At 40.4% G+C, this 23,625-nt stretch overlaps 1 protein-coding gene across 1 annotated transcript in view; it reads left to right on the top strand.

Moving 5' to 3' along the window:
• The window catches only part of LOC309400680 (proline-rich protein 12-like), a 199,026-nt gene that overhangs the window by 91,670 nt on the left and 83,731 nt on the right, over positions 1–23,625 (top strand). Inside the window, exons 6-12 of the mRNA XM_081969277.1 lie at positions 4,907–5,226; positions 6,659–6,775; positions 7,223–7,356; positions 8,325–8,734; positions 9,676–9,801; positions 10,853–10,950; positions 17,248–17,376. Of these exons, the coding sequence (XP_081825403.1) occupies positions 4,907–5,226; positions 6,659–6,775; positions 7,223–7,356; positions 8,325–8,734; positions 9,676–9,801; positions 10,853–10,950; positions 17,248–17,376 (1,334 nt within the window). The remainder of the gene's footprint in view (positions 1–4,906; positions 5,227–6,658; positions 6,776–7,222; positions 7,357–8,324; positions 8,735–9,675; positions 9,802–10,852; positions 10,951–17,247; positions 17,377–23,625) is intronic.

Raw genomic sequence — 23,625 nt, 5'->3', positions numbered from 1 at the left:
CCTGTTCCAACTAGAACGGTTGGAATGGGCCTGGCGTCGGCCACATGAACGCATGCGGTACACACGCGCACAGCACGTGCATGCGTCATACCTGCCAGCGACGCCTCCGTGATGCTCCAGCTGCTTGGTGGAGCGTCGCGCAGGCTCTGTACGCACCATGCGCGGAAGCGCCAAAGGCTTAAAGGACAGGAAAGGAGGGCGGGCGGGTGGACCCTCCAGAGCACCTTACCGGAACGGTACCTGGTGCTCCGGGCAGGCTCTGGTAAGCCTGTACCGGGGCGTAGTGCCTGCAACCCACCACTGCTTCCAAATTGCTTGCAGATTGCGACTATTAATTTTGCAGGAGAAAATGATGAAAGTGATTGAAATAATTATCCTATTTTACTGATTTTGATTGCCAGTTTTGTTGTCTTAGATATGCTCACTTTTTGTAGTATGTTCCCTTGCTTGTTACTCAAGGGCTGAGTGCAACTCTTGACTTATTTAAAGCTTTATAGTCCTGATATAAAATCATGAAAAGCTGTACTCTTCATTCAGAGAAATATTACTCACAGGTAGTTAACTTTTTTTGGAAAACTTTTTCATTATATTTTACTTGTGGAAAATATTTTTAAAGTGCTGTTTTCTCATTAAATTAATAGCATAGTGAATATACTGTAGTATGATTCACCGAAAACCAGGTGATTATACCATGAGAACTACTATGTTTTAGTAACTCTCATGGTATAATGATCTGGTTTTCAAGTGATTATCCATACCAAATAGATACACATACATGTACAGATATGGTACATGGACATAATGATAAACTTGGATTTCTAATTTAACAAATCTGAACTGGATGGCATGCTACTGTAATGCATTCCTGTTTAGTCTTATTACCTCTTAAAATGAGGACCCAGATTGTTGGGGGCAATATGCTAACTCTGTAAACTGCTTAGAGAGGGCTGTAAAGCACTATGAAGCGGTATATAAGTCTAAGTGCTATTGCTATTACACAAACAAGTAAATAGGAGCTGAACTAATTTGCATGAAGATCAACCTGAGGTTATGGTTAAATTCTCTCAAGCTAGGATTCATTAGCCCATTTTGCAGTAGACTTTGCAGTTGGTTTCTAAATTATGGCTTATTTATCGAAGGTATATATCACATAAAATTGGTATCTATATAATTTGTTTATCCACTAGCTCAAAGTAAGGAACAGAACTGGAGCAAATAAACCCAAGTACAATAAAATTGTAGTTTATTTATGTTTATGATTTCTTAGGTGACAATTGCTTAACTGTTACATGTGAGAAGCCCCTGTATTTAATTGCACCTGACAGCACAGTTAAAATCTAAATTACTGAACAACCTAAAAATGAAACACATTAAAAGCAGGAAAAGTTGAAGGTATACTAGTGTAACTCTGTGTGTGTGTGTGTGTGTGTGTTTTTGTAGATTTTCACGGGTGTAGGTATGCTGGTCTTGTATTCGGGTCTTTCCGAATACAACAAGACCAGTATATATATATACATATGTGTGTGTGTGTGTGTGTGTGTGTGTGTGTGTGTGTATGTGTATGTGTATGTGTATGTATATGCTGGTCTTTTCCCATGTAAGATTGAGATTGTCTTGGCAACGTTTCGGCGAGGTGGGAGTGTTTCTCTGTGGGAGTGTTTCTCTATTTCGATAGCTTCCATAATTATTCTCTTTTTCTATTTCGATAGCTTCCATAATTATTCTTCCATAATAATAGAGAAACACCTCCACAACTTTCTTTCTTAAAAAAAAACAAAATAGAACAAAAAAGTACACATATATAGTCATTGTACTTTTAAACCCACCCCACACCCCCAGCCTAATTTTGGTTGAGATGTAGACCTGGTTACAATTCCCAGCTATTCTCATCATTATCTTTATATAATTATACATCCTTACTCGCCCCCAGTTTGTGATTCTGTCTTTAAATCTCAGTAATTTCCCATTTAGATATATTCCATGTTCCCTCTCCATTTTCCATATCTTGAATTAAATTACCCTTAAATTGTCTATAAATGACAAACCACACTGTTCAATGTTCATTACAATTCCCTTAATCTATTATGTAAAATAACAAGCAGTAAACATCTCACTTCATTCATCATCTTAAAAGTTCTATATATATCCATGTTTCATATATTTTAACCCATGTTTAGTTATCCTTCTGTTGTCATTTTCAGTCAATTCGCGATTCAGTTTAATTATCATGTATAAAAGTGAAAGACAAACCTCTGCTTTACAACCTCCCCATATCAGTTTCATATTTATCCATATTCCATATATTTGGCCTTTTTTAGTTATTTTTCCATTATTATGTTCAACCAGGTAACAACTCCATTTTATTCTCATATTTAAGAATAACACCCTTATCTTGTTTTATATTTTCCCATATCTAGCTATCTGATTTTTTCCTAGTAAGTCTTTTGTCCCACTTCTCTGTTCCTGTCTTCTTCCTTTTCTTTGTTTTAACATCTCCACTCCCACTGATTTTCCCCAGGCCACCCTCACAAAAGTATTTTATATTTCTCTTTGTTGGGGCATAGCCTCCTGCTTCAATTTTCCTTATGCCACTAACAACCTCCAAAACCTCCTTTTGTCTGCTTTTCCCCCCTTTTGTTGGGACATCTCCTCTTTTTACAGTTTTCCCTATACCACTGCCAAGACTGGTTTTTTGTCTGCTTTTTATTTCCCTCCGTTTCTCCCCCTTCGTTTTGTCCCCCTTCTTCTTCTTTAGATTATTCTTTAGAACTCTGCTTCCCTGGGTTCAGAATTCTATTTAGGCTTCATTTTAAAGATTTATGCATATTTTTTATAATTTCATGTAGTTCTTCTAGTTCCCAGTTTTCAATGATGTCCAGTTCCAAGTTATACAATCCTTGTTTCAGAGTTCTAATCCACCTTAAATTTATCTGCTTCAACTGCTATGGAAAAAAGCAATGGGAGCCATCTTAGTCTTTTGTTCTTCCTTAATATCCAGTTCCAAGATTGCATTTAGTTGTACAAATCTTATTTCAAAATTCTGGTCCACCTTAAGTTTAGTTGATCCAACTATTTTGAAACCGGAAGAGAAGCTAATGCCATCTTAATCTTTTGCAGCAGAGAGAAAAAAAAGGAAGAGAGAGGAGAAGAAAAAAAAACCTTCGTGTTTCCCAGGTCCAATATTTATTCTTTCCTTTAATAACTGCTCAAAATAAATCACTTGTTTTGTAATCAGCCAAAAGTTTCTTTGCCTCCTGCTTTTCCAAATTCTGATTTATGGCAGTTGGTTAATTAAAACTTCCCACACAGTCAAGGTTAAGTTATCCGTTATCAGTAAGAAGACATGCTTTTTTCTTGATTATATTAGCTGGTAGGAATTCAAACAAAGTAAAAGTAAACCTTTCGGGGTATTGGTTTCTGTTTAAGATCCAAAACCAAATTTAGATTTTATAATTGAGTGGGTTTGTCACTTCTCTGCTTTCTATCCTTCTGTTCGAAAGCATTTCAAACAAAGAGCTTCTGGGGGGGCTGGTGTTGCAACCCTCCACCTTCCTTTCTTCCTTTTCTTTTGGAAAAAAAAAGTCCCGATCTGACCATCAATATTATTTATGTTCTCAAGATTTCTTTGCCTTTTCCAGGTCTAATTTATAGTTGTGGGTTAGATAAATTATCTTACCAGGCCTTTCATCTCTTCCGCTCCCCTCCTGTTCCATTTGCTTGACAAAAAGCCAGCATCTTGTCAGCCATGTTGATGGCTGCTGCCCCAACTCCGATTCATAGGCAAATCTCTAACCCACAAGGGATCTGTTGCTTCCCTCAGGGTCTGATGAGACGCTGCCCTTCTTCACCCCCGCCTCCAGCGGGGGTTCTGATTCAAAAGAATCTCGGAGATGGTTTGTCAGACAGGGTTCATGTGAGACTCTTAAGAGCCCACACACCCCCACGTCTGTCCAGCTGGTGTCAGTGTTCCAAATATCATGCAGAATTAAATTAGTGCAAGACAGAGCTATCCTTAAAGTTCCAATTTAATAAGACAGACATGTTGGCACGTCTGTGGGAATCCTGAATCTGAAAGCTTCCCGGGTTCCCACCCAGTTGAAAGTTCAATATCTTGCCCCCACACCCACAAGTTCATCACATGGTCCAATCTTCCTCTACCACGCTCGCATTTCCACCCATCTAGTTCCGGTCAGGTGCAGAAGTGCAGAGACAAAGAATGACCTTGGGCGTCTAGAAAGGAATGCCGACAACACATTCTACAATTCTACTCCTTACTATTCCTCCTCCCAATTACTACACTAATGAAACAGCATAGAAAAATAATATAGAGTGTGGCAGGCCAAAGATCCTAAAAGGAATATAACTGCAGGCCTGACAGCTGGAGTTAGACGTTCTACTCCCCCTCCCAACCTGAAAATAACTCTGTTCCAACTGCCATTTGGACGTGGGTGTGGCCAGTGTGTGACTCATCTGGCCTGTGTGCTGGGAGTTTGGAGAGGAGCCTGAGGGAGAGAAAGAGGATAGGATAGGAGAGGCTTCTGTGGGGCAAGCCTGAGGGAGAGAAGGGGATAGGTGAGGCTTCTGTGGGGCCAGCCTGAGGGAGAGAAGGGGAGAGAAGAGGCTGATTATAACTACTCATTAATTTTCAAGCTGTAACTGTTGAGTTATCAAGCCTGATCACATAGTTTTGTAGCGGAGCATGGATATTCAGCTAGTATGTGATAATGTTAAGAAATCAGTTCCTTCATTATAAGCAGCATATGGTCGTCCTCTGCAGTATGTGTTGGTAAATACGGTGTACTAATTATCAAATGGATACATCCTTAAATCCAAAAGGGTTCCAGAGTCAAAGAATGAATTACCTTGTTCGATGACCCCTCCTGTTCTCTACGTTTTCCTCCTGTAGATGTCCCACCAATTGTGGTGAAGGCCCCTAGCCCCACTCCTTCGGTGGAGGCAGATGCCCAGCAAGAAAAACCGCCCCCACCCACCTCCCCAGCACCCTCATTGAAGGAGCCTCCCCCAGTGCTAGAAGAGCCACCACCACAGGGATCTCCTGAACCAGAAAAGACTGAGGGCACACGGCCTCTTCACCTTGCTAAAAAGCAAGAGACTGCAGCCATTTGTGGAGAGACAGATGAAGAGGAGGTGGAGAGTGGTGGTGAGGGGATCTTCCGAGAGCGGGATGAGTTTGTCATACGTGTTGAGGATGTTCACACTCTCAAGGTATGTAATGAGTCTTGAGCATTGACATGGTTGTGTACATTAAAGAAACACTTTAAATATTAAAATTGAAAGATATTGTTCAAATGCTCTAAGAGCAGAAATAGGTGACTTGATTCTCTCTGCATGTTTTTTACTTCCTCTGTTGCTAGCTGCAGCCTGTGCAAAAGATTGTGGGAATTGTAATGCAGAATACCTGGAGCATGCTAGCTGAACTTTTTTCAAACTAGAAACTCTTAGTGTTCTCAAACACTACATTTAGTGTTGCAGCTCAAAAATTGAGCTGCAAAAGTTTAATTGAGTTAAACTTTGACATTCTAAACTTTAAAGAAAACTTCAGAAAATATTTGAGGGAGGGAAAATTGTGTAATTAAAATGGGTCAGTTATAAATTATAGGCTTTGTAGTCCAAACTAAATTTAATTGCACTTCATTCCCATTGAGATCAGGAATAAAAAATGTCCATAGGTGAAGTATCATATAAGTTCAGTGAGTCCTACATATGACTGGTTTAGTTCTAGAAGCAACCTATAGAGTCCATTTATTTCCCCAAAATTTTACTTCCCTTTTAAAATTGTATTAGGTGATTGTTGACAAGCTATTATATCTTTATGAATACTTATGGGCAGTGGTGAAATGTAAAACATTTTGTCACCAGTTCTCTGGTGGAACCGGTAGTAGAAAATGCTTTAAGAAGTGGAAAAAAAGGTTCCCACAATCGCACAGCATAGCTCATTGTCATCGAACCTTTTTTTTAGCTTTTTAAAGCATTTTTTCCTGCCTATTCGCCTGAACCGGCAGGAAGAAAATGCTTTAAAAAGTTAAAAAAAAGCTTCTGACAATCACGTGGATCAGCTGTGAGCTGTGTGATCGAAAGCTTTTTTTCCTGCTTATTGAAGCATTTTTCCTCCCTATTCCAGCAGGAAAAAAATGCTTTAAAAAGCGGGGGGGGGGGGGGAGCTTCCGAGGATTGCAGGGATCAGCTGTGAGCTTCATTGGAAGCTTTCCCCCCCACTTTTTAAAGCAATTTCTTTCTGCCGGTTCGGGCAAATAGGCAGGAAAAAAATGCTTTAAAAAGTGGGGAAAAAGCTTCCGAGGATCGCGTGGCTCACAGCTGATCCGGCAATCCTCCGAAGCTTTTTTTTTACTACTGGTTCGCAGAACCAATGGCAATCGTCCCTACTGGTTCACGCGAACTGGTGCGAACTGGTAGCATTTCACCCCTGCTTATGGGCATATGAAGAATCAGGTTAGCTTATCATTAATAGCCTCATACAGAAGAATAAATTGTGAAGAAATGCAGTAACTCTGGGTGCTCTTTGTTGTCCTTCCATGCAATTCTCTTCTGCTAGGGAATATTGGCTAGAAGACAGTAGTTGAGCTTATTAGCTGTTAATACTTGATATCATTGTAACTACTCCTTTGTCCTTTTGTAGCTTGCACTTCAGACTGGGCGGGAACCACCTCCAATCTGGCGAGTACAGAAAGCTTTGCTTCAAAAGTTTACACCAGAAATCAAGGATGGGCAGCGTCAGTTCTGTGCAACCAGCAATGTGAGCGTCAACACTATCTGTTTAAATACTAACATACTCTCAGGGAAGCCAGAATTTCAGAGATGAGGGATCTCACCAACATGTTAGATATGAAATCAGCAAATTATATTCAAGTATTAAGCTCTGTTCCTATTCCTCCTTTTGCTCCCACCCACCTTCAGTGTGATTCTACCATAAAGGTAGCACAGGGCCAAGCCAAGTATAGAAATACTTATTTTCTTTTGTTAGCCTGTTAATAAAAGAATTCCCCCCCTTTTTTTGGGGGGGGGGGGAGATAGTCCAATTGAACAATTAGTTTGATCTATTATTGTATTGGGCAAAGGATTGCAATTTCAGTTCCATTTGTTCCCTCATTACGTCTGGAAGAAGAGAAGTTATGAATGGGATGGTCTCCCACTCCCTTTTCTTTCTGTATTTAATCCTTTCTTTTCCTGCTTCACTCCTCAGTATCTGGGCTATTTTGGTGATGCTAAGAACCGTTACCAACGACTCTATGTTAAATTCTTGGAGAATATCAACAAGAAAGATTATGTCCGTGTCTGTTCCAAGAAACCTTGGCATCGGCCTCTGCAAGCTGTCAGGTAAAGGATTAGGAAGGTGGGTACATGTAAGAGTGTCCAGTTCTAGCCGAGGAACAGTAATACCTCTGGGTAATTGCTTACTTATGCAGATTTCATTCTAAAGTGGCTGCTTTTAAATTGTTATTTTCTCCAGAGTTGCCTTGGGACATACATACAGTACATACATGCATTTATTTCATCTCTATATCCCTCCAATTCAAGGTCAAATAGAATTGTCTAGATGACTTCCATACAAGAAACTTTTCTCATTTTTTAAAACTCCCTTTAGCAGTTGCTCTTTGCCTTCTGTTTTTTCATCCTTAGTTACATCACCTCACAAATGAGAGTGATTGGCTCCTGTCACTGCCCTTTCACTCTTCCCGTTTAAGGGGTGCAGAGCTCAGCCTCTTTTTTTCCTGTTTTTTCTGTTCTAATCGTGGAGCAGCTTCTAAGGTCAAGGGTGCCTTTACTTCCCTCACTGGCTCTTGCTTTTCTGGCATCCTTTCCCTTGCGTTGCCCATCATTGCCTCTGATTCATCTTGAACTGCAAATTAGCAATAGCAATCGCACTTAGACTTATATACCACGCCAGCACTCTCTGGGTGGTTTACATGTCAGCATATTGCCCTCAACAATCTGGGTCCTCATTTTACCAACCTCGGAAGGAAGGAAGGCTGAGTCAACCTCGAGCCCCATCAGAATCTAACGCCAGGCTGTGGGCAATTTGCCGGCAATACTACATTCTAACCACTGCACCACCAGGGTTTTCTACAAATTAGATTGTAGATTGCCTAAACGTTTGTTGTGCTCGCTGGCTGTTGGGATAAAATGATTCCCAGGGCCTTACTGTTTCACTGATTTTTCCATTATGGCTTTCTTCACATTCAAACTCTCCTGCTGCTGTAAAACTGACCTCTCAAGTCAGCTCCCTCTTTTCACAGCCCAAGGCACATGGTTTTGGCTCTCAGTGCTCTGTTTTTCTGATACAGGAGACAAAGTCAACCCAAGGCTTCTACCCTCAAGGTTCCAGTGACACCCAAAGTTGAAAAACAAGAGAAGCTGGAAGTCCCAGAGAGAGTTGAGAAACCCGAAAAGCCTGTTAAGGTTGAGAAGCTCCCCAAGGCTGAAAAAATGGACAAAACAGAGAATCTTCCTAAAGTGGAGAAAGGACCTAAGCCAGAAAAGCCCCCCAAGGCAGAGAAGCCCCCCAGAGTGGAAAAAGCAGACCCTCCTGTGACCATGCTTACAAAAGATGCCCCAGGCAGTGGAGCTTCTAAACCCAAGCCAAAGCCAGCCAAAGTGAAAGCTGAGCCACCCCCCAAGAAGAGGAAAAAATGGCTCAAGGAAGCAGCATCTTCTTCAGACTCAGATTCCAGCCCTGACCAGCAGAGTGAGGAGGGTGAGTAGAAGGCGGAAGAAATTCCACCCAGGTGGTGGGCATCAGAAACAGAAAGTTTAAAAAGGATACCAAGGACCTCTGTAGTCTTGGGAAGAGAAGAAATGTGGCAGAGCTACTTGATCCAAAGGCAGGCATCACACATTATACCAGTGTTTTTCAATCTTGGCAACTTTAAGATGTGTGGACTTCAGCTCCAGCAGGCTGGATGGGGAATTCTGGCAGATCAAGTCCATACATCTTAAAAGTTGCCAAGGTTGAGAAACACTGCATTACATTGTTATGTGCTTGTTGGTAGTTTGGTATGTTGTATAAACCTAGCCATTGGGGTTTATTTAACAGATCGTACTGTGGCTCACTGCCGTATGTATGAACTAGATTAAGGAGAGTCTGTGATTTTACAAAGGTGGGGAATCTGGAGCTCTCCACATGATCCCGATTAGAAATCCCAGCAGTTCTAGCCCACAATAAGAAGAGAAAAGAATCCTGGCAGTTGTGATCCAGCCATTTTTGAAATGCCACTGGCTCTCTGAAAAGCCTTAGGAAAGGATCTTATCATTAAAAGCTAGACTTAGAGAAATTATAGAAAGCTGACAATAGAGAATAGAAAGAAGAAGGGGGGGGGGGCTTTTAAGGTGTAAGATGAGAAGAAACTCCAGATGAGTCAAGGGGAGAGCAAGACTGGTCTCTCTCTCCTTTCCTCTAATATTTGGTTGTACTGTATGTATAATCAGCAGCCTTCCACTCCCAGAATTTTCCAGCCAGCATACTAGCTGGGGAATTCTGGAAGTTGAAGTCCACACATATTAAAGTTATCAAAGTTGAGAAACACTGGTATAAACTTACTGTGTTTTGCATTTGTTTGTTAACCTGTATTGAACTTTTTTGAAAAGCAGGGCTATAGCTGTCTTCCATAATAAAATAATGCTCCATTTCCCATTCAGAACATGTGCCCACAGTTCACATTCTCAATACACGAGCCATGAAGGAGATGTACCGCAGTTACGTGGAAATGCTGGTCAGCACTGCCCTTGATCCAGACATGATCCAAGCTCTTGAGGATACAAACGGTGCGCATTTTTGTGTAGAGGTGCTTAGATGGGCTCATAGGCCACTTTGAAAAGCCACTGGCTTTTGTGTCCATGGGCCATTCTTCGGGAACCATGTAGCCCTCCTGTTTGCTCTCTTGCTTTTCTCTGATCACTCATATTTGCTTTATTGTGGTTGGCCTTCTGGAGATACAGAAGCTTTTCGTTACCTAGCTATACTTGCTTAGGAAATTCCTGGGGCCAGAACAGACTGAATATATACATTCTTGTTCTATGTTGCCATAGTAAGAACTATAAATATGCTATTAAAAAAAAGTATAGACATCTCCATATTCTTCCTAAGATGCCTGATGTTGCAAAATGCACTATAAATCCCCCAACTTTAATCTCTTGTGACTAGAGAACACCACTGAATGTTTCAGTATACTTCTTTGTAGCAGTTATCTGTATTAGATAAAGATATGAAGGGCTGGTTGGAGGAGAGGTTCCCAAATGTTGCAATCCCACAGCCCTTTAAAATTATCAGTGAAATTCTGCATAAAACTAAATAATAAATAAAACTCTAATTGTTATTGGCTGACCCATGGGTTTAACCATTGTTCCGAGTGCTCTCTGGATTTTGTTTGTTGCTTTGCATATGTAAACTTGCTGTAGGCTTCTCCCGGAAAAGCAGGTGTGAGCTTTAACAGTGCTTCAGTTTTGCCTGCCTAAGCCCAATGAACTCCCCTCCCCCCAAAAGTGTGCCTCCTCTAAATTGTTTTCTTAGGGGATCCACCATTTGAGAACACTTGGAGTAGAGTGGTCCTTAAGCAAGCGCTTATTTGTAACACATAGTATTTTGAGAACTCTGGTCTTGCCTAAAAAATCCAGCCTCTTCAAAAAAGAAACGTGACCTTTGAAACCTTGTTATGTTCCTTTCACTTGCTTGTCTAGAATTTAGTCCACTGCAGCCAGGTTTCCTTAGAGCACGATGCTGGCTGCCCATGTCCTGCATTGCAGGTTTCCTGTCCCTGCCCATCCTGGATGGTTTTTTTTGTGACCTTTGCCATCTGTTTTGACAATCCTATCCCAGATGAACTGTATCTCCCGCCCATGAGGAAAATTGATGGGATTTTGAACGATCATAAGAAAAAGGTGCTGAAGAGAGTGTCACTGAATCCATCACTACAGGTACGTAAAGAGGGCAAGTAGAATATGCTATTCCCCCACAGACTGATTTTGGAAAAGGGTATTTATTCTAAGTGTAGACTTTGATTTGTTGCCAAGATTTGGTTCAAGTGTTTTCTTCTCATTCACCTTCACAACAACAGTTGCAAGGAGAGGCCCTGAAGACCAAAAAGTTTGTAACACAATCATAGTTTACATAGGCTAAGAATCCAAGCCTTAACTCCATGTTGCCTTTGATGTTTCAGTTCCTCTAGCCATGTATCTTGCTTGTTAATGGCTCTACACTGTCACCCTTCAGTTCATGAGTCAGCAGCTTTTTCGTATGGGGTTGGTATTAATCATATATGGTGGCATGAATACCAGAAATTTAAATTGGCATTTTAAATGAGAGTGATATTTCGCTTGATCACCACATTGCACAAGGTTTCAGTGACCTTATTCCTATGGCCTCACAAAATCTAAGGCAAAATGCCGAAATTTATCTCATGAGTTTTAGCCATGTCTTTTTGTGGGGAGGGGGGTGTATTTTATGTTTGAAGATCTATGGGTGGTATTTAGAAGCATTTCAAGTACTACTTTGCTGGCCACTTGTTTAACATTTTCTACTTACAGTAGTGGCCAAAATTGTGGAAACCTCTTAGGAAAAGTATATTTTCTAAAACTAGCTAATAACACCACTTTTTTTGGAGTAGTGCCATAAAATTATATATCAAGGGAAAGATAATTTAATCAAGAATGTAATGCAATAACTTTTATGAAGGATTTGCTATTAGAATAGCAGTTATAAAGAAGAAAAGTGAAAAAGATATACAAAATTTATCACCATAGGAAAAATGAGATATACAAAAATTATCACCATGTCAGTTAATACTTAGTTGGGTAACCTTTAGCATGAATTACGGCCTTACAACGTCTTCCCATGGAGTGAACCAAGTCTTTTAGTTTTGCAGCGGTTATAATGTGAAACCAGGATTGAATGACTGCTTTTATTGACTGGGTTTTATTGCTGGGTCGCTTCTGACTAACAAGTTTCTTTAGTCGGCTCCATAGCTTTTCAGTTGGGTTAAGGTCTGGGCTATTCCCAGGCCATTCCAGCAGTGGAATATGATTATCTTGAAACTCTCCCCCCCCCAAAAAAAAAAGTGATATTAATAGCCATCAAACCTCAAAAATACACTTTTCCCAAAAGGTTTCCACAATTCTGACCACTACTGTATAGTGTACTCTTAACCCCAGAGATTTTTGCAAAATCTTCACCATAAACAGGAGAGCTTGATTGTTCCTTTCCCCCCTTCTGTTAGCAATATAATGTGAAAGTCAGCTTTAACTTTGCATGTATCATATTGGGAAGAGGATTTATACAGGTAGTCCTTGTTTAGCAAATGCCTCATTTAGTGGCCATTCACAGTTACAACAGTTATGAAAAAGTAACTTTACAACCAACCATTGCATTTGTGACGTTTGTGAGTCTGTAAAGCAAAGGAAAGCTGAAATAATATAATCAGTTAAGGTTTCACTTAGCAACTGTTCTGCTTAATGGTCAAGTTGCCAGTCCCAATTGTGGTCGCTAAACAAGGACTACCTGTATGCCTTCTTGGAATGGTCAGACAAGTCAAACGAAAAAGCCATTTTTCTATATTTTAAAATGAGGCATCCTGCTCCCAGCTAAGAAAAGCAATATCCTCCCCATCCTGCTTAAAAACAGTTTGTGAAATAAGAAAAAATAAAATCTTCAAATACAGGGGAAAAACTGAGGTTTCTTTGAAGTCACATTGCCCAGGCTCTAGACATGCAGTGCATGTTGGACCAAGGGTATGGAACTGGTTCTTTAGGATCACTTGATTTTCAGGACTTTGTACTATTGGTGTCTGCTTGAATAACCTGTAGTTCAATTTTTCTAATCAATGAGATCAATGAGTGATGTTCTTGTCTGTTTTAAGCAAAGTAGCAGTCTGGTCCTACTTATATACAGGGCCACCTCCTACATCTAATCTGTTGTCTCTCGAGTCTTTTTTTTTTAAATAAAATTTTTATTTTCAGACAAACACAAACACACAACACATATAGTGGGGCAAAAAAGTATTTAGTCAACCACCAATTGTGCAAGTTCTCCCACTTAAAAAGATGAGAGAGGCCTGTAATTGGCATCATAGGTAGACCTCAACTGTGAGAGACAAAATGTAAAAAAAAAAGACCAAACAATCACATTGGCTGATTTGGAAATAATTTATTTGCAAATTATGGTGGAAAATAAGTATTTGGTCACCTACAAACAAGCAAGATTTCTGGCTCTCACAGACCTGTACCTTCTTCTTTAGGAGGCTCCTCTGTCCTGCACTCATTACCTGTATCAATGGCACCCGTTCGAACTTGTCATCAGTATAAAAGACACCTGTCCACAACCTCAAACAGTCACACTCCAAACTCCACTATGGTGAAGACCAAAGAGCTGTCAAAGGACACCAGAAACAAAATTGTAGACCTGCACCAGGCTGGGAAGACTGAACCTGCAATAGGCAAGCAGCTTGGTGTGAACAAATCAATTGTGGGAGCAATAATTAGAAAATGGAAGACATACAAGACCACTGATAATCTCCCTCGATCTGGGGCTCCACGCAAGATCTCACCCCGTGGGCTCAAAATGATCCCAAGAACGGTGAGCAAAAATCCCAGGATCACACGGGGGCACCTAGTGAATGACCTGCAGAGAGCTGGGACCAACGTAACAAAGGCTACCATCAGTAACACACTACGCCGCCAGGGACTCAGATCCTGCAGTGCCAGACGTGTCCCCCTGCTTAAGTCAGTCCATGTCCGGGCCCATCTGAAGTTTGCTAGAGAGCATTTGAATGATCCAGAAGAGGATTGGGAGAATGTCATATGGTCAGATGAAACCAAAATAGAACTGTTTGGTAGAAACACAACTCGTCGTGTTTGGAGGAGAGAGAATGCTGAGTTGCATCCAAAGAACACCATACCTACTGTGAAGCACGGGGGTGGCAACATCATGCTTTGGGGCTGTTTTTCTGCAAAGGGACTAAGACGACTGATCCGTGTACAGGACAGAATGAATGGGGCCATGTATTGTGAGATTTTGAGTGCAAACCTCCTTCCATCAGCAAGGGCATTGAAGATGAAATGTGGCTGGGTCTTTTAACATGACAATGATTCCAAACATACTGCCCGGGCAATGAAGGAGTGGCTTCGTAAGAAGGTCCTGGAGTGGCCTAGCCAGTCTCCAGATCTCAACCCCATAGAAAACCTTTGGAGGGAGTTGAAAGTCCGTGTTGCCCAGCGACAGCCGGAAAACATCACTGCTTTAGAGGAGATCTGCATGGAGGAATGGGCCAACATACCAGCAACAGTGTGTGCCAACCTTGTGAAGACTTACAGAAAACGTTTGACCTCTGTCATTGCCAACAAAGGATATATAACGAAATATTGAGATGAACTTTTGATACTGACCAAATACTTATTTTCCAGCATAATTTGCAAATAAATTATTTCCAAATCAGCCAATGTGATTGTTTGGTCTTTTTTTTTACATTTTGTCTCTCACAGTTGAGGTCTACCTATGATGCCAATTACAGGCCTCTCTCATCTTTTTAAGTGGGAGAACTTGCACAATTGGTGGTTGACTAAATACTTTTTTGCCCCACTGTATAACATAAAAGACTCTTCAATTACACACAGTGTGTCAATTGGTTACAAAGTCTTTCTGCGTCCTTTCTGTGGTTCTCACTTGAATTTTATCAAAATTCACATATTGACAATCAAGATATCTTTGTATACATTGTTATTATGCTTCCTCCTATTCTAAGTCATTCAATCATTTTAGCATTGATAACATTCTCTAATAGTTTCCAATTCCATGTTTTTTCCCCATTATTAGTATCATCAATCTAATATACATGTATACAAATTGTTATCCTTATTAAACATCCATTAAGCCCAGCTATTATTACATCCTTTCAACATAAGGCATATTAAATTTGAAGTAAATTTATATTATAACATTTTATTACATTATTCTGAAATCATCCAATGATATTACGTCTTTCTAATCTATTCTATATAGAATTGTTTATCTTTTATAAAAAGGCTTTTCAACATCATCTCCATGATCCTCACTTACAGTTTGCATAAGATTTCATATTATCAATCTAGTATATATAAATGCTTTGTTATCATTATTAATCATTTATTTGACTATAGCTGTTATTACATTGTACATTACACTCAAAATTTAACTATATTTAACTAAATTTATTGTGACATCATTCATTATTTTAGCATTGATAACATTATCTAATAATTTTCAATTCCATGTTTTTCCCCATTATTAGTATCATCAATCTAATATACTTGTATACAAATTGATATAATTATTAAACATCCATTAAGCCTAGCTATTATTACATCCTTTCAACTTAAAGCATATTAAATTTAAAGTAAATTTATATTATGACATTTTATTACATCACCTCTGAAATCATCCAATGATATTACATCTTTATATTCTATTCTGTATAAAATTATTTAACTTTTATAAAAAAGGCTTTTCAACATCATCTCCATATCCTCACAGTATTGTATAAAATTTCATATTATCAATCCAGTATATATAAATGCTTTGTTATCAATATTAATAATTTATTTGACTATAGCTATTATTACGTTGTACATAGCACTCAAAATTTAACTACATTTAACTAAAATTTATTGTGACATTTCATTTCATCATCCTGTATCCTTCCAGAGATAGTGTAGTTCAATATCTCTTGCCATTTGTAAAGTCTGTATTCTAAATATTTTCTTGATAAGTCTTATGTGGACTTCTCTTAAGAACTTGTTCATTATAAGAATTCGAAACCCTTTATCTGCTCTGTTTATCAGCTTCACTTTTGTTATCATTAGTGCTTTTGCCGAGATTACTCTCATTATTTCTGCCAAATTTTCTCTCCTTTCTTCATCTATTTTCTGACATCCGAAATGAAGATCCGGTTCATCAATTTCTCCTTTCCATATTTCACGCCTGTCATTTCCCTCCACTCTTAGTTTGCTGTCAGTGTCAACAATTTTCTTATCACTTTCATATGTCTCTGTTATTTTTTCAGCTCTGTCCTCAAACTTCATCACTGTCCCCATACTTTTTGTATTTTGATCTATAATTTCAAATCTCTTTTCAATTCTCTCTGTAATTATTGAAACTTTTTGAATTTCTAAGAAAATTGTTTGCAAAGTTAGTGCCTTTTCTTCTTCACGTTGTGCCATTTTCCAGGTTATAAATACTGCCAAAACATCCGAGACTTTTTAAGTCAAACAAATTCAGGGAGTTTCTCAAATCAAAGCTTTCTCTTTCTTTCAAAGGAACACCTATATCAACAAAATGTTTTCCATTGTGCCTTTCAGTAAACAAAGCTTATAGCTTTATCAGATATTGCCAAGCCTCTAGGCACTAGATGGCAGTGTTACCTCTTTTCCATCTGTTTCTGCCTCTCTGTCCGAGAGAAGGAAAAAAAAACCCTGTAAAAATTATGCTGCATCCCAGCCTTACGAGAGAAGAAGCTTTTAATCCATGAATACAAAAAAATGGAGAAAGTATAAAGGAAGAAGGAAAAAAAGGAGACCAGTCCTGTTTAAAATTAAGAGGCATTTGTAAAGAGTCCATCCATAGAAAACAAATAAAGTTAAGGTAGAAAAGATAACATGATCGTCTTAAACCAGAGTTGATTCGCCGCTTGTTTTTTTCTGTCTTCAATTTTATTTTAAATTCCAATTATTTTGGGTTTTCCCTTCTCTAATAATATTTTTTTTTCTCACCAATTCGATACACTCCTGCACAGCTTCTGTTTCAGAGGCTTGTCCCAACCTTTGGCAGCCATTTTGGTTGCTTCTCTTGTAGCTGGCAAAAAGACCTTTATCCTGGATCAATCAGGGGCTTAGCGATGCCCCTGAGATCAGCAGGACATGCTCTTCTCTATCACTGTTCCTTCAGAACAGTTTAGGTCCAAAAGGACCATCCAGAAACAGAGATATCGACAGCAATCCTGGAGACCCAAGATTGCATGTCGTGTCATTGCGACATCAAGCCCCGCCCCTGTCTCTCGACTCTTTTCAATGGCTATACCCAACTTTATTATTTCAGGATGTTGCCATCTGTCTCTCTATTTAAATATCTGATTTGTCTAGTCCTTAACATCTTGGGATCTTTGTAACAACAGAAAGTGGAATGAATTGACCCAACAACTGGAAGTTGTAAAGAAGCTTCTTCTCACATTTACTTTCTTCCCCATACAGGAAGCACTCCACATGTTCCCCCAACTCCATACCGAGACATGTGATACAACAGTTAAGTTGCTCCCAGGTGGTGATCCCTACAACCGCAAGACCCTCAACAAACTCAAGAAGAATGTATCCAAACCACAGGTAAGTGTTGTGGATGCAGGTGATGCCAAGGATCTGTGGTAAAGTTACTCATTTACACTGGTTACTCTTATTTCTCTTTTCCACTAGAGAGCTCAAGGTAAGAATAGTTGTTCTCCTACTCATCTTCTCTTTTATACTCACATATTGCAAGAGTGAATAATAGAGCCATAGGCCATTTATGTGAGTTTCATGACTGAGAAGTGATTTGAATGTGGGTCATTGTCAGCCTTGTAAGGTAGTCCAGACAAGAAGCACACCCAGCAGTACTAGCTTTAACTTTATAGTAAGGTTACATTAACATAATTTTGCAAGTCTGAAAGTACATCTCTCCCACCCCCCTTGCCTTTACAGTTCAAGACACTAGAGAGGGTCCCTTCTGAAACATTTACCACACCTCCATTCCTTCTGTGGACTCAGCTGCTGCTTCTCTGACAATTACCTAGTCTGCTGTTCTTTCTCCTGTCTCTCAAGGTCATTCCCACATACCATTAAAATTACCTTTTCCTACTTCGATACACTGACCCCAGCTTTCCCCTACCTGGTACCCTCTTGGGAAATGCTGCTCTGGTTTTGTATTATGCTCTCCATAGCTTATTGGTAATCAGAAATTAATAGTTTATAGCAGGGCTGTCAAACTCGCAGTCTGTGGGCCAGATGCGTCACGCGCTGGCCACGCCCACACCCAGTTTAGCAAAGAGGAAAAAGTCCCGATACGTCACGTGACGACACTGTGACAATGCAAATTTGACACCCCTGGTTTATAGCAATGTTTCTCAACATTGGCAACTCAAATAGCTGACTGGGGAATTCTGGGAGTTGAAGTCCACACATCTTGAAGTTGCCAAGGTTGAGAAACACTGGACTTAAGCCTGTGGGCCACATGCAATTGTGTTTTTCTGTTTTATCTAAAGTGCAGTTCTCAGTGCACCTAATTTGTACCTTCAAAAATTCTAAGGTCTTAGAAATGTTTTTTTAAAAAAGCCCTCTGGCCTCCCATCATATCACCAGTGCATCCTCAGAGACCAAAGAAAAGCATGAATTGGAAAGTGCAGCCTCTGCCTCTAAACAGCATATGTATCATTATAGAAGCCATTAATTCTGTACTTAATTATGCATTGATGATTAATATTAATTCATCCTTCCCTTCCTCCCTAATATAACAACTTATTCTAGATTCACATTGCTAGCAGATATGCTTACTCTTCTGCAGCAGTCAGCTCTGACTAAATTTATGCAGGTTAGGACCACTCTTTTTCTCATACAGATTACATTCACTCAGTTTTTCATGGGCCTTCATTTGAAATATAATTTTAAATTCCAATCAAAAAAATTCAATCCATTATTATTTTTTAAAAATAATAGTGGTTCTATGTAACTTTGGCCTCTCCTGTTGAATCCTAGGGATATTAGATAAAATAGATAGGATTTATATAGTTATTTATAAATAAATAGATAGATAAGAGATATGAAAAGTATAGAAGATGTTAGACGGGATACAGAGAAGAAGCTTTAGTGGGAAATTGGAGTATACTTAGAAAAATACATTTCTCCAATGCTGTAAGGAAAATTTGGCAACATTTACGCTCCCTACCTCTATTAACAAGGTCACAAACTTTTTAAACATACCAATGGATTATGAACACAGAAAAAATCAGAAAATTGGTTTAAAAGGGCAGTCCCACAAGGCTTTAATTAAAATTGAGGGTGAAGGAAATCTCAATTTAAGCATAATGGTATAACCTCCTCTCCCATCACTGAATAAAACAACAATTTAATGTTAGTATTTTTTGTCATTTGGTTAAAAAAGAAATAAGGAATCTCTTTTTTTATTTTAAATTGTTTAATATTAAACATAAAAATTCAATGTCTATATGAACAGTGTGTTGTCTGAGTACAATTGTTTTTGAGAAATAGTATTAATAACAATATTATTCATAACATTAATGATAAACATTGATGATAACATTACAACATTAATGATAATCTAATAATAATAATAATTACTTATCCATTTTAATAAATCTTCTATATAGTTAATCATTTCCTTATTTATGCTTTTAGGTTTCTAACTTCTGTTTCTGCTAGTTAGCCATTGATAAAACAAATCCCATGTTAAAGAGTATTCAGTTTCTTCCTTCTCCTTAATTTTGAATGTTAGTCTATCCATTTCTGCACATTCTGTTTTTTTTAAAATAACATTTTCCTCTGTAGGGATCTTTTCATTTTTCCATTGGCGTGCAAACACAATTCTAGCTGCAGTTAACACATGTAAAATTAAATATGTATTCCCTTTATTATATTTTTCTGGTAGAATACCCAACAAAAATATTCCTGGCTTTAAATCTCTGTGTTGATTTACTATTTTTTCCAACCATGTGTATATTTTTGTCCAATATTTTTTTGCCTTTGGGCATGTCTACCACATGTGATAGTACGAACCTGGTATCTGATTACATCTCTACCACTTAGCAGACATATCCTTAAACATCTTTGCCAATCTTGCTGGTGGAAAATGTCATCTATAAAACATTTTATATACATTTTCTTTATATGCAGATGACATTGTTAATTTATAATTCCTATCCCACAGTTTCTGCCATGTATGTAACTCTATAGTATAACCAAAATTGTTGGCCTATACTATCATTGTTTCCTTTAATTGTTGTTCTTCCATTTTAATGCTCAATAGGTAATTATAAATTTTTAATTAGTTTTTCATCTGTCCCTGTTAATATCTGGTCCAGTTCTGTTGGTTCTTTATAAAACCCATACATTTTGGCATCTTTCTCATATCTTGATTGTATTTGCACATGTGGCCACCATGCCAAATCAATCTCTAGAGTATTCAGTTCTTGCTTAGTTTTAAGTTCCCCTTTTTCATTCAAGATGTCCTTATATCTTATAATGTTTTGTGTGTTAACCACATTCGGATGTATCAGTGCCAGACTGGTATTTTCAAATACCGTATTTTTCGCCTTATAAGATGCACTTTTTTACTCCAAAAAAGAGGGTAAAAATCTGAGTGCGTCTTGTAAGCCGAATGTAGCCACTGGGTCATCTGAAAATGGGGCAGGCAAAGAGGGGGCTGCAGAGATCGTGATGGCTGGAAAGGAGAGAGGTTTTGCTTTCAGAGCTCCCGCTCGGCTGGGCTCCCGAGCGGGCTTAGGCTGTGGTGGCGGTGGCAGCGGCTCCTCACATTGCTGGGGCGCTGCTTTAAGCTGCCCTCCTCCTGCAAATGAAAGGTGCCTCAAGGCTTTGGCTCCTGAGATCGGTGCGCTGCAATCCAAAATGCTGGTACCACGATCGCTGCAGCGCCCGCTTTACCTGCCGCTTCTCGGGCGGTTCCAGGCGGCAGAGATCGTAGTAATAGCATTTTGGATGGCAGCGCACCGATCTCTGTAGCCAAAGCCTTTGAATCAAGTTTGATTGTGTCCCATCTAGCGTTCTCCACCCCCCACCCCAAATCTCTCCGGATCCGGAGAGATTTGGGGTGGGGGGTGGAGAACGCTAGATGGGACACAATCAAACTTGATTCAAAGGCTTTCGCTCCTGAGATCGGTGCGCTGCCATCAAGTTTGATTGTGTCCCATCTAGCGTTCTCCACCCCCCACCCCAAATCCGGACAAGTAAGAGGGAAAGAGGAAAGAAAGCAGGAGGGCAGAAGGGAGGTGGAAGGAAGGAAAGAAAAGCAGACACGCTGGAGGGAAAGAGGAAAGAAGGCAAGCAGGCAGGAAGGAGGCAGAAGGAAGGAGGGAAGGATGGAACTGGAAGGGAGGCAGGGAAGGAGGGAGGGAGAAAGGAAGGATAGGAGGATAGGGAAAGAGGAAAGAAGGCAGGCAGGCAGAAGGGAGGGAGGTGCAAGGAAGGAAGGAAGCATAGATAAGCAGGAGGGAAAGAAGGCAGGCAGGCAGGAGGAAAGAGGAAGGAGGGAACTGGAAGGGAGGCAGGAAGAAAGGGAAGGAGGAAGGGAGGGTGGAAGGAAGGATAGACAAGTAAGAGGGAAAGAGGAAAGAAAGCATCTGAATGTACTAAACACGAGTCTTCAGGGAAAAGATGGATACATTGTGAAAACTCAGCTGTCAGTTGATCTTAATGTTATGAAATGAAAAGTATGCCATTTGCAATTAACTTGGCATAAAATAATTCATTTGCATTTAATTGTTATTGTTCAAAGAATGTTCGGAAAAATGTTCGGCCCTCCAGCATGTTCACTTCATCCAATCTGGCCCTCTTTGAAAAAGGTTTGGACACCCCTGTGTTACATGGTTGACATAAAATTGTTCTTAAACTGCTGTTAACTTTATACAGTTGATATAAAATATTTTACTATAGTATTTGGTTCAGAATCTTTTTTTTTCTAGATTTTCCTCCTTTAAAATTGGGTGCGTCTTTTATTCCGGAGCGTCTTATAGGGCGAAAAATACGGTAATGTTTTTCTTTGATTTTGCCCACACTAACAATAATGCATTTCTAACATAATGTCTTTGAAAATATCCATGGATTTTATTTTTCCCATACCCATAAGGGTGCCACCCCAGTTGCAGATCATGTCCCTCCAGTGTTAATAATCGTCTATGCCTCAAATTTATCCATTCTTTCACCTATGTAAGTACAGAGGCCTGATAATACAACTTCTAATCTGGCAACCCAAAATCCCCTTTGTTTTTGGAATCTGGTAACATTCTCCTGTGTGCTGCTTGGAGAATCCAAGCATGGGTTAACTTCTGTCTGGTTGCCTAGAGACTGAGAATAAACTTTTGGCCACATCTCCTCCACTCGGCTATCTCCAGTTCTTCTCAGTCGAGCCTAGCAGACATGAATCAATTATCTCTACCGTTTTTAGGCAATTAGTCAGACATTTCTATCCATCTTAAATTCTTCATAGTCACAGCCGGCTACAGAGGGTAGGGAGAAGCAGCCCAGCCACTCCGTGGCTCTCGGAGCCTTGTCCGATCCAGACATCGGCCCCGGTTGCCTCTGCAGAGCACCAGCCGCCGATCGCCATTCCCTCGAGGCGGACGACTCCCAAGTGTGTCCTGTAACTCAGGCACACTTCGTGGAGCGAAGCAGGCAGGCAGACTGGCAGCATCGCTCCACAGCCGAAGCCACCTGGGTGCCTGGAATTTGATCGCATCTTGCCACTCAATGCCTTGCCCTGCCAAGGTACATGTGGGATCAGAGGACCTTCAACGCCCAGAGCCTCTGTCCGAGAACTCGGTCATGCCCTGGGTGCCTCAGCAGGTTTCTAGGTTCAGAGGAACCGCGTGGGTGGTTTAAGCACAGCATTGTTCCAGCTGGGCAGGTGGCGAGTGATTTTTCCCCTGCCACAGAGTCTCCCAGCCATGAATTTTGGCCTCAATTGATCTAGGCTGCATCACTCTAGAGCAGGGCTGCTACATGGCGCTTAGGCCCAGCAGAGATTCCAAGATGGCGGACTGCACTACCAGGGAATTCCCTGAGGCTGGCCCTTCCAACACCCACCCCAAGGAGGCCAGATCAGCGAGGGCTATCTCCAGGGCAGCCAAATCCAAGGGTTCCACTTCCAGGGCTGGCTCCACCACCTCAAATAGGGAGGCCCAGCATTGCCAGAAAGCCCTGGAGAAACAGTTTGCCAAGGCACAGCAAGCTTCGATGGTAGACACCGAAGTTAGGGAGGCCTCCCTTACTCCTCAGCCAGCCTCCACTCACTCAGTTTCTCCTTCCCAATCGAGGGAGGACGTGAGACAAGATTGGTCCCTAGAGGACTTCATTGATTTTCCTTCCATTCAGGCTGCATGCTTTGAGGAAGAATTTGCTCCCTTTGATTGTCTGACATTACCAGGGGCAGGGACCTCAGATAGAGTTAGAGAACCGGTGCCTGAAGCAGCCTTTACTTCCATCACAGTGGGTCTCTGCCCAGAGGAAGGTCATGGTCCTGCCCTCACCCCTGAAATGCGCTCTTATATCACACAGGTCATTTCCCAGGGCATTGAGTCTGCTCTTTCTGGCAGGAGTCATTTACGCCCTTCTCAGCTGGAACAGCCCCAACCACCCACCCAACCTTCAGGCCCAGTTAGAGGCGAACCTGCTTTTGCTCAGAGACCATTGTTTTCCCCCTCTGTCCCTGCATAGTGAGGACTCTTTGGTGGGGGAGGGGAACCAGGAGGATAAGGAGTTGTCTGAGGATGAGGGCCTGGCTCCGGACAAGCCCACTTTCACTGGCCTATTTAGACCAGTCTTGTTCAAGTCACTGCTCTTCAAGGCCAAGTC

This window comes from Natrix helvetica (genome assembly GCF_964273705.1).
Source record: "Natrix helvetica genome assembly, chromosome: W".
Lineage (NCBI taxonomy): Eukaryota > Metazoa > Chordata > Lepidosauria > Squamata > Natricidae > Natrix > Natrix helvetica.
The sequence above is the reverse complement of the archived record's forward strand: the minus strand, read 5'-3'. Positions and strand labels throughout refer to the sequence as shown.